This window comes from Xenopus laevis, chromosome 1S, assembly GCF_017654675.1.
Source record: "Xenopus laevis strain J_2021 chromosome 1S, Xenopus_laevis_v10.1, whole genome shotgun sequence".
In the NCBI taxonomy this organism is placed as follows: Eukaryota; Metazoa; Chordata; class Amphibia; order Anura; family Pipidae; genus Xenopus; species Xenopus laevis.
Window position 1 is genome coordinate 45,626,467 of NC_054372.1, and position 12,318 is coordinate 45,638,784.

Consider the following 12,318-nt stretch of genomic DNA (forward strand, 5'->3'; position numbering starts at 1 on the left):
GTTTCCAATTTCTAGGAATGCTGTAATCGCTATGTATTTTAATTTGCATCTTTAGCAAAATCTCACCCACAACCTGCATGTTATTTAGTCTACTGGTTTTGCTCAGTTGGGAAATCTCTATAGTAAATAAATAGCTAAACGGACCCACTGAGTATGTGCATAAAGTGTGTGTGTGTTTAAATTTGTTGTAAAACAAAAAAGGGGATGTTATTACTGTTGTGTGAATGAACATTTCTATCTGTAGCTTTCTAAACATCTGTGTGAATGTGAGTAATGAGAAGCTGCTAACGCTCTGAATGAATGACATCACGTCTCAGGCTTTTTCTGCAGGGATATTTGTTTTCCTTTTCTGGGCGGATACACACACAAATCTTGCAGAAACACTAATTATGATGATGAACATGTTCTGTAGGTTACTCAGCAATAAGTAACTTGTAACACATGTACACTGTTGATAGTAAGAGCTGTCCAACCAGGGGCTCTCCTGCAGTTCCCAGCATTCCCAGACAGCCCGAGGTTGTGCAGAGTTGCTGATAGTTGTAGTCAATCACAGCTGAAGGGCGCAGACTGGATTTGCCAAGTTTAAACCTTTCCCCAAGTGTGAATAAAAATATTTTACAGACTCAAGTTATTTCCTTGGTTTATTCTCCAATCACACTAGAGGCCAATTTTTCAGTTTATCAAAAAGGAAAGGGGGTGTTTAGTTTCCGACCCCATGCAGTTTCTGTTTTTTCTGTTAATAGCATACTTTGTAGGAGCAACAAAAGAAAAGCAAATATTGTCCATCATATCATTTATATTGGTCATTTTGGTTCCCCCCCCTCTTTTGCAATAGCAATGTTGATAATCTGTCACTTTCAGTTGTGATTATGTTGTCAGCCAAGCTAATAAATCTGTGAAATATCTCAAAATCCCTTGTCGGCTAAAACAATTTCTATAGTGTTTCATTGTGTTCTGGAAGCTGGAGTTTGCTGCCTGAGGCAAGGGAAGTTCCGTTCTGCAGTCCAGTCAAACACATGTGAACTACAGCTTGGCTTTCTTTTTTCTTTCAACCAATTCCCCGTTGGCTTTTAGATTTAAACAATCCACAGTTTTTTTTTCCCCTCTCAGCTGCTTCTGCACTTTATCATACTAGCAGGCAAGTGGCAACCGTGTGATTAAAGCCCAGCTCCCCCAATGAGAAGTACCTGCCCATTGCTTGGCCAGACTAATGTTTGCTGTTTAAATAATAGGAAGGGGGGAGGGTGGTAGAGGTGAAACGGAGGAAACCTGAAGGTCAACCCTGACTGCCATTCACTGAACGACAAGAGTTAAACAGGTTGCGTTTCATGTGTCATGGTAAGCTTGAGCCACAGGATGTCTACAAAAGTAACAATTTACAATCATCAGGCCCTGGACAGAATTCTAATTTACTTTCTTGTAGCCTGCGACATGAAAACTACCTAGAGACCTCCAGACTGCCTGGGGAAACTCACAGCCTAATCAACGTTATCCACCTGTTTTTGTTTTAAATACTGCATTGCCCACCAGAGCCCCAGCCAAAGGCATGTCAGAGCACATCTAGCGTGCAATGTTAAGATGTCAGAACGAATAAGTTGGATTGAAAAGGAAATCCACTCCTAAAATGAAGTTGCGTTACCTGAGGCAAGGACACTAACCCATGCAACCCAAGGGATCCAATTATTTGCTTTGTTTTGAGACTGGAAAGGGCACAGTAGCAGTGTATCAACCCTAAAATGCGGAGGAAACAGGATTTCTTTGTTTTAACCACAGTTTCCAAACAAACAGGCTACAGTTGTATCACTTGCAACATAAAGGTCCACTACTATTTCTGCTGAGCAGGTGGAGGAGATAAGGAATGGCCTTGTGCCTGAGTCTTTTTACTGATAATCACCACTGATAGACTGGCCATGGGAGGGGATAATGAATGTTACTTGCATTGTGTATCCTCATTCACTAAATCAAATCTGCCCATTACAATCTGATAGTGGAACTCCTCTTCTTCATTCTTGCTTTAAAATATCCTAAACGCCATTGGAAGGATACTAGTTACAGGCAGAAGCCTTAAGCTGGCCATAGACACAAAGATCTGATCGTACGAATAGAGGATTCGTATGATTTTCGAACCATGTGTTCTGACATTTTTCGCCCTGGCGGAGATCGGTCGTTTGGTCTATCGGACAGGTTAAAAGATTTCTGTCGGCTGCGGGTAATATCTCTGCATGTATTGCCGATCGTACGATTTTCAGAGGGAGATTGTCACTAGCTTTGGTCGGACATAACTTTCATACGATTGCTGTCAGGGGCAGAACATCGGCTGATCTGTTATATTCTACTTTATTTGATCGGAATGTGTGGTTGGGAGATGGGGAAGTCCGATCATGCGTTGATTCGTACGATTGGATCTTTGCGTCTATGGTCAGCTTAAAATGAACCAATATCTGGCTGTGTGATAAACAAAACTACATTTCAGCTGATTAAAGTTACCAGTGACCTTCTGGTTGTACTTGACCTTTAATGACTTTTGGCCTAACATGACCATTTGAATATTCTGGCAAGATATATTTTAATAAATGAATTGCAAAGTTTGGGGCTTATATCTAGCTTTGTTACAGAACATATATACAGTACATACATTCAGAGAGATTTTCTGCCTGCTTCAGCTTTCATCGTCTCATCCTTTGAATGTCATTTATTCTTCATTATTCACTTGTTTGTGTTCTTTTTACTCTTTTACCAGCGGCATTAGAACCTCCACCATTTTCCTTGTGGCCGTGCCCTCACATTTCTGCCTACTTGTTTACATTTGTAACTTTTCTTATCTGCCTTTCTAATCCATGCCATTTTTCTAGTCATGCCCTTGTTAGAGTTGGGTAACTCCCTCTGGCAGGATCTCTGTGATCATTTTCACCTTCTCCAGTCCATCCTTATCTTCATGTCTCTCGCAGCATTTCTGTACTTGACATTGCACAGCCCACATCAAAACAACATTTCTGATTCATCTACTATACTTATCATTTCTTAGCTTACAAACGTTTCTCTCAGATGATATATCTCCTTTACCATCTGAGCGAACAGAACATTTTTTGGATGTTCATTTAATTTATTGCCTTATTTACAGTTCACATTTTAGTGTCTATGTTAGTTAAGAAAAGATCTGATATAAATATTATAAGAATTATACATACCTATTTACATGTATAGCTAATCTCATTTTCACAAAGCATCTATTTAAATTCATAGTAATGTCTTCAAAGTCTTTCCTGTCCAACCATTTGTTAGGATTTCCTACACCTACAATGAGAAAGTGGCAATATAAAAACTATCACCAAGTAAAGGTATGAGACCTATTATCCAATGCAGGGGACCTGGAGTTTCCTGGAGATCTTCATATCTTAAGTCTACTAAAAAATAATTAAAAATAAAATTAATCCAATAGGCTTATTTTGCTTCAAATAAGGATTTAATTATATCTTAGTTTGGATCAAGTACAAGATACTATTTTATTATAACAGGGAAAAAGTAAATAATTTTTAGGTATGCACCGAATCCACTATTTTGGATTCGGCCGAACCCCTGAATCCTTCGTGAAAGATTCGGCCGAATACCGAACTGAATCCGAAAAATATTTTTTACTTCCTTGTTTTGTGACAAAAAGTCACGCGATTTCCCTCCCCGCCCCTAATTTGCATATGCAAATTCGGATTCGGTTCGGCCGGGCAGAAGGATTCGGCCGAATCCGAATCCTGCTGAAAAAGGCCGAATCCTGGCCGAATCCCGAACCGAATCCTGGATTCGGTGCATCCCTAATAATTTTTTTTTTTTTTTTTAATTATCTGGGTAAAGTACAGTCTATAGACAAATGGCCTCATCAACTTAGTCTAGTTTATTAGATATGAAGAGCTACAGTGTTGGACTGGCGCACTGTGATACCAGGAAAACTCCCAGTGGGCCCAGGTATCAGTGGGCCCTTCTGATTTTAACCATTTGCCCTATTTTTGCATGGGAACAGAGAGGCTAAACAGATGGAAGGACAGAGTTTAGTATGTAAGGAAAAGAGAATAGGAGAAAAAAAATCTTGACTGAGAAGAGGAAAAAAAATTTTGGAGAGAGGCCCATGGTCTAAGGTTTTCTAAAACGCACTAAAATGATAACATAGGCGACCATCATACAATACACATACTTACATTCATGTTTTATATGATAGCCATGGGCAAACATGAAGGTGATTTCAAGCACTGTGACCCTACATTTCTAGAGTGAAAAAACCAAAGTGGGAAAAATATCCTAATTCCATGGAGTCATTAAGTTAGAAAAGAATAAATTCTTAGTATGCCTTTTGTCCTGCTTTTCAGTGTTTCAATATTTTTCAATGTAATATAAGAAGAAGAAAAAAACACATAACATTTTTCATGGCTTTTATCTATTTTTATAATTTCTTATTAGGATGACACATAGGCACACACAACACAACAAATATGGCAGCTCCTACAGTTTAGAAAATGTGAGCAGGCACTTCTAGGAACCAATCTTCCAGGCAGACGTTCAATTAAAAAAATTTATTTATTGAAGAGCACTAGGACACAGCCTAACGCGTTTCGTATCAACAGGATACTTAATCATAGGCTGCTCAAATTTTCTATACGGTTATCTGCTCCCTCAGCTGGAGGTTCAGGGCGGTGCACCTGGACCCCTTCCCTAAACTGGTGAGTGTTTTTCACTTTGAGACCTGACAGATTTATTGCATCTACCCATCAGTGTTCATGATTCTAGCTCCTACAGTTTGCCAATGTAGATTTAAATACTCATTTGTTTGTTGTTAGATCTTTGTGTAGCTCAGTACATCTTCCTTAATGTTTGCCAGATTCACCGATAATATCGTACAATAATTCTGTACGATATTCAGTGCGTATATAGCAGGAGACAAGCCGACTGTAGACTTGGATATCGGTCGGCTCATCAATTGGTCGAGGCGGAAAATTTTGATCTGGTGCTTTTGAAGGCACCCAAAAATCGGCCATTTTAAAGGTGGCCATACACGGGCCGATAAAAGCTGCAGACAGACCGAGTCGGCAGCTTATTGGACCGTGTATGGGGCCCCCCGACGGGCTTCCCCGATCGAGATCTGGCCAAAAGTCGGGCAGATCTCGATCGGATGAGACTAAAAATCCCGTCCATCGCGGCCGCATCTGTTCGTTGATGCGATCCGACCGTCCGTTACAATTTGTTAGGATCCAATCGTTGGGCCCTAGGGCCCACGATCGGATCAGCCCGATATTGCCCACCTCAAGGATCGGATCTCTCCGTGTATGGCCACCGTTAGTGCTGAATTGTCAGATACAGGTAGAATTCTATTGTTACTACCTGTATCAGCTCTACACATGTGCATTGAAACGGACGATCTTTCTTGGAAAGATCTTTTCCAGGAAAGCTCATAATTGTTATGTCTATGGCCACTTTTAGAGGGAGCAGTGATCTTGGCTACAGAGCTACATTTCCATTTTAACCCCATCTGGAAACCTAAAATGCTGATAAATGTTGATATTCTGCTAGTAGTTATTTATTGTAAGGGGAAAGAGCTGATTACTAGGGCAATATTCTTTGTCAACGTGAGTAATTTGAATGGATGGTTTTAATTTAATAAAGACATCAGAGGAATCACTTTCTCAGGTTATGGAAGGGTTAAAGATTAATGACTTTAATTTGCCTCTTAGTATAGCGTTTCTTTCATAAAAAGCTCAGAGTATAAAACCCAAGTGAACCATGTCTGAAAGGTTAATGGATTTTCTTCAGATGAATTTTCTAAATGTAGCAAATAATTATTTGTCATGGCAATAATTACAATTTCAAAATAGCCTTGGGACCTGGGCAGCATTGCGACCAATGGGGAAAATGAGTATTGATTTAATTTATGAACAAATAGCTCTGTAATACTTTGTGCCATTGTATTTCTGTGTGTGGATTCAAGTATGTGCTGTCTGGCTTCTGCATGTCTTCTGATACTTACAATGAAATGTCATTTAAAATCTTGCACATCATGCTTCGCAATCTTTAATATTTCTGCAGTACCATACCATTTTTTGAACCTGAATTCATTGTCAGCAGTTACATACATTTTATTTTCACTTTATAATTGAAGATTTTATTTTTTTTACATTTATTTTTTTCTTAAATTTTTTAATATAAATATATAGTCATATGAAAAAGTTTGGGAACCCCTCTCAGCCTGTATAATAATTTACTCCACTTTCAACAAAAAAGATAACAGTGCTATGTCTTTCATTTCCCAGGAACTGGGTACTGGGGTGTTTTCTGAACAAAGATTTTTAGTGAAGCAGTATTCAGTTGTATTAAAATAAATCAAATGTGAAAAACTGGCTGTGCAAAAATGTGGGTACCCTTGTAATTTTGCTAATTTGACCCTCGAGTTAACTGCTCAATACTGATTACTGGCAACAGCAAATTGGTTGGATTAGCTTGTTAAGCTTTGAACTTCATAGGCAGTTGTGTCCAATCACGAGAAAAGGTATTTAAGGAGACCAACTGCAAGTTGTGCTTCTGTTTGACTCTCCTCTGAAGAGTGACAGCATGGGATCCTCAAAGAAACTCTCAAAAGGTCTGAAAACAAAGATTGTTCAGTATCATGGTTTAGGGGAAGGCTACAAAAAGCTCTCTCAGAGGTTTAAACTGTCGGTTTCAATTGTAAGGAATGGAATTAGCAAATGGAAGGCCACAGGCACAGTTGCTGTAAACCCCAGGTCTGACAGGCCAAGAAAAATACAGGAGCGGCATTTGCGAAAGATTGTGAGAATGGTTACAGACAACCCAAAGATCACCGCCAAAGACCTGCCAGAACATCTTTCTGCAGATGGTGTATCTGTACATCGTTCTACAATTCAGCACAATTTGCACAAAGAACATCTGTATGGCAGGGTGATGAGAAAGAAGCCATTTCTGTACTCACGCCACAAACAGTCACTCATTTAGACAAGTCACAGTCATTTTGGAACAAAGTGCTTTGGACTGATAAGACAAAAATTGAGTTATTTGGTCGCAACAAAAAGCGCTTTGCATGGCAGAACAAGAACACTGCATTCCAAGAAAAACACCTGCTACTTACTGTCAAATTTGGTGGAGGTTCCATCATGTTGTGGGGCTGTGTGACTAGTTCAGGGACTGGGGCCCTTGTTAAAGTCAAGGGTCAATGAATTCAACCCAATATCAACAAATTCTTTAGGATAATATTCAAGCATTAGTCACAAATTTGAAGTTACCCAGGGGTTGGATATTCCAACAAGACGATAACCCTAAACACACTTTGAAATCTACAAAGACATTTATGCAGAAGGAGAAGTACAGTGTTCTGGAATGGCCACCACAGTCCCCCGACTTGTATATCATGGAAAATCTATGGGATGATTTGAAGCAGGCTGTCCTTGCTCAGCAGCCATCAAATTTAACTGAAGTGGAGAGATTTTGTATGGACGAATGGTTAAAAATACCACCATCCAGAATCCAGACACTGATCAAAGGCTATAGGAGGCGTCTAATGGCTGTTATATTTGGAAAAGGAGGTTCAACTAAGTATTGATGTAATATCTCTGTTGGGGTGCCCACATTTATGCACCTGTCTAATTTTGTTATGATGCATATTGTATATTTTCTGTTAATCCAATAAACTTTATGTCACAGCTGAAATACTACGGTTTCCATAAGGGATGTTATATATTAAAATGAACTTGCTACTTTGAAAGCTCAGCCAATGATAAACAAAACTCTAAATAATTAAGAGAGGTTCCCAAACTTTTTCATATGACTATATATATATATATAGTTCATTCATGTGCTCTCTCTCAGCCTAATATATTTTACCTGTTAAAACAATAAAACCAGGATGTTTGTCAGTAGTATACTGTGACTTGCTTTCTCAGTCTGAAATCAGCCAGGTAGAACAGGTGGGATCTGTCAGAGACTCACAATATCAGTGTGTATGTTGTAGCCAGGGGCACAAAAAGTTTGGTTGAAGAATAAACAAATTGTTAAAGGAGAGTTCAACCCTAAAGTTAAAAAAACCCTACCCACTACATAGACCCCTCCTCCCCCCAGCCTAAGTGTTACCCACGGGCAAATGCCCCTAACGTTTTACTTACCCCTCAGTGCAGATTCAGGCATTGGTGATCACAGGCGCCATCTTCTCTTCCGAAATCTTCGGAATGAGACTGGTGGTGCGGTGCATGCTCAGTTGGAGCAATTATCCGTTTCGCGACAACTGCATATGCGCCTAAACTCACGAAAATTGACAAAGCTTTGGTCTCATTCCAAAGATTACCAAAGTGAATGAAGATGGTGCCCCCGAACTTCGATGCCTGAATCTGCACAGAGGGGTAAGTAAAATGTTAGGGGCATTTGCCCAGGGAGCAGGGAGGGGGGGTCTATGTAGGGTAGGGGGGTAGGGTTTTTATAGCTCAAGGGTTGAATTCTCCTTTAAATATCAAAACGACTGGATTACAGGAGGTGATTTATTATGGATTGAACTAGAGAATCCACAAGAATGCTCCTTTTAGGAAGACAATGCACTGGCCTGGAAACTTTCTAATGCAGTCTTGTGCCACCATCTTACCTGAATTTCTCAGTTGTCCTCAGATATAAACCTTATTCCTGTGCATGGGTAGTAGGGTAACATTTCTAGGCTTCACTGCTCATGCTCTAAAGGTGGCCACACACACAGAGAGATCCACTCATTTGGCGATGTCACCAAACAAGCGGATATCTCCCCTATATGCCCACCTTGAAGTGGTGATACCGGGTTGATCCAATTGTGGGCCCTAGGGAGGGTCTCATACATGGGCCAATAGCTGCAGCTTTTATCGGCCTGTGTATGGTCACCTTATGTCTGGTAAAAGGACCATTGGAAATGAAAGATAGGATGGTGAAGCTAAAAAAATGTATTCAGATTAACCTGATAGTCCCAAGGCCTACATTTTGTCTTTTCATCAAACTCTTTTCTGTTAGATGGTTATTCCGATCAGAAAACTACTAAAACAAATATTTTGTTATTCTGTTTACTCTGTTTATGCGCCTTGTATACATACAAGCATTGGTATACATTAAACATATTCTGACTTCTGTTTTATTCTGAAGGCCATTCTGCTTAGCCGGGATGGGCAGTACCTACTGACTGGAGGAGACAATGGAGTTGTCATGGTGTGGCAAGTATCCGATCTCAAGCAGCTCTTTGCTTACCCAGGCTGTGATGCAGGGATTCGATCCATGGCCATGTCTTTTGACCAAAGGTGAGATTAAACGCTAGATTTTAGGCCTCTGTTCTGAATGGACCAGGCAATGTAGCCAGATTAATTTAGCCAATTAGTTTCAGAACCAGTTTAACGTCTGACCATATTTTCAGGTCCAAATATCCCAAGTAGAATCTGTTTACCATTATATGCAGTAGATACTGACTAGCCATGTTGGGAAATCCATTCAACACATGAAGTTATGAGATTTAAAGGAACAGTGATGTCAAAAAATAAAAGTGTTTTAAAGTAATGAAAATATATTGCAGTGTTGCCCTGCACTGGTAAAACTGCTGTGTTTGCTTAAGAAACACTATTATTGTTTATATAAATAAGCTGCTGTGTAGCAATGGGGGCAGCCATTCAAAGGAGAAAAGGCTCAGGTTACACAGCAGATAACAGATAAGCTCTGTCTAATGGTGTTATCTGTTATTCATTAGTTAACCTGTGCCATACAGCCGTTTTTCAATTTCCGCCATTGCTACTCAGCAGCTTGTTTATAAGAACTATAATAGTGTTTCTGAAGCAAACAGAACAGTTTTACCAGTGCAGGGCAACAGTACATGATATTTTCATTACTTTAAAACACTTTTATTTTTTGGTGTTACTGTTGCTTTAATGCATTTAATTCAGAACTACAGTAGAACCCTCATTTTACATTTTTCAGGGAACCATGAAAAATGATGTAGAATCCGGGAAATGTAGAAAAAGTAGAAGGAAAGCTATGGAGGCATTTTATTGTCAATAGATTAGCTGCAATAGTGCAAGTTAGATTGCTATATTTATTCTGTAAATTGTTTTACCATACCTGAGTAAAAAGAAGCTCTCTGTTTGTTTAGGATAGCAGCTGCAGTATTAGCTTGTTGTGACATCACTTCAGAAGGGAGGTGGGGGGAGGAGCAAACTGAGCATGCTCACGCCCAGGGCAAGGAGGTTTAAGCTGAAAACAGGAAGTCTGATACAGAAGTCCATGAGTACACAATAGAAGGAAAGAAATTAGGTTTTTCTTTTGACAGAGGACTCAGAGCAGCATTACTTTGAGGGTTTACTGGTGTATTTATATAGACCTTTCTGATAAAGCTTATTTAGTTTTAACCTTTCCTTCTCCTTTAAAGTAACTTTTTTTTCAAGTACTGAAAGGATATTAGCACAGGAGTCTGTTTGAGACACAATATTTAGTGTGTTATTAACTAACGAGTAAGCATTGCAGTGTTAATGTTACACTATGGGGGCATGTGTAAGACTCTCTGTCAGTCACATACAAAACCTAAAGCAATAAGTGATTGGTGCAGGACTGTATAAGGGACAGACTAATTGGAATTGACCATTTAAAGACAGAACTATGGCAAATATACATCTGGTTAGTATTTTCAACCTCTTTATTTCACAAATAATACAATTCATAGAGGAAAATACTTATACTATAGAAACTCACTTTATATACAGTATCTTTGTGTATGTTGACCATGGTGGTGCTTTTATAACTGTTCTTTTTCTTTTGTTCCTAGGTGCATAATGACAGGCATGGGCTCTGGAAGCATCGTGCTCTTCTACAATGACTTCAATCGCTGGCACCATGAATATCAGACAAGATACTGAAACCAGCAGCCGCCTATATACTTCACTGAAGCACTTGAACCCCTTGCCTATTGTTGCACGGCATCTTTAAACATGTCTGTCAAGCAATCTGCCACTGCATCCACCCTTATAAATAGCGACGTTACATCTGAATGGAATTTAAATGAGGCTCAAATAAGCGGAATATTTTTTAGAGTTAACTGCTATTTTTGTAGATCTTAAGACTCTGTTTTTTTGTGGTTATAGATGAACTGAGGTTGAGTTCTGTAGTACAACAATTATAAATATATAAATATATATTTTTAGTCATAAGGAGAAGTCTATTTTCATCAGTGTCTAAAAGCAATGTTTTTCTATATCTTGGTGAGGTGAGTGGGTGTTACATTCTCTGATTTTACTTTGAACTCAGTGGCTGAGGGAGGTTGTTGGGGCATTTTAAGCTGTGCCAGGTACATATACTTTGTGTTATCCTGTTCTTTTCTTCTGTATTCTGGTTTTCTGAATGATTTTCTTATTAAAGCACTGACAATTTGGTAGAAAATTGGAACAATTACTGTCAAGTGATTTAAATGTCTTGCAACAATTACTGTTCAGGGATAAATAAATACATGGGATCATCTGACACTGGAGCTGTTGTTGTACCGTTCATTGAGATGCTTATTTACATGTGTATGTGAATGTGTTTGTTTATACCAATACAGCAAGTAATAAATGGCATCTTAAATGGTCTTACACTATAGCCTGGTAGTAAATAGATTTAGTATGGCAATTCATGGAGGCATCTCCATTCCTAGAAGACTGTTAACGGTTACTAGTGATGGGCGAATTTGTCCCGTTTCGCTTCGGCGCGAATTTCCCATGACATGGGCTAAAAATATAAATAAATTCGCCCATCGCTAACGGTTACCGCTCATTTCTTTATGCTGCCATTTCCGTAAATAGGCAGACTACGTAAATACGGATGTTAATTAACCAGGACGTTATTTCAACGTTCCGATGACCCTGCCGTTCTGAAACATTTCTGTGTGGGATTGTGTGATCTTAAGAATTATTGTAAGTCTGTATAAAGACTTGTTTGTAACTAGTGACCTATGTATGGGCTGAACTGACATTCCATATCTTTTCCAGGCCAAGGATGTTTGCTAAAGCCGAGCCCCTTTTTTATTCATTTAGTGACAACCTTTTCATTACCTGAAGTGTGCGATAAAGTTCCTCAGTTTGAGAGGGGTTGAAAAAAAAAAATGAAATTTGTAATTGATAATCTTTGATTTGTCTGTGTGTTCTTATTTACGAGGCTCGTTTCTTTACTGTTTTTCATCAGGGTTAATGTATATATTTGGCTTTATTTTTATAAGCAGGATTGTCAAAAGTAATTCATTTTGGCCCAACTAGTATGCCAATTCATTGTCTATGTAAAGGTGACCACAGACAGGCCATGGAGCAAATA

At 39.0% G+C, this 12,318-nt stretch overlaps 1 protein-coding gene across 1 annotated transcript in view; it reads left to right on the forward strand.

Moving 5' to 3' along the window:
- Positions 1 to 11,493, forward strand: part of LOC108704343 (lipopolysaccharide-responsive and beige-like anchor protein) — a 369,752-nt gene extending 358,259 nt beyond the window's left edge. Inside the window, exons 55-56 of the mRNA XM_041579550.1 lie at positions 9,142 to 9,293; positions 10,802 to 11,493. Coding sequence (XP_041435484.1) covers positions 9,142 to 9,293; positions 10,802 to 10,892 — 243 coding nt within the window. The 3' untranslated portion in view covers positions 10,893 to 11,493. The remainder of the gene's footprint in view (positions 1 to 9,141; positions 9,294 to 10,801) is intronic.
- The last annotated feature ends 825 nt before the right edge of the window (positions 11,494 to 12,318 follow it).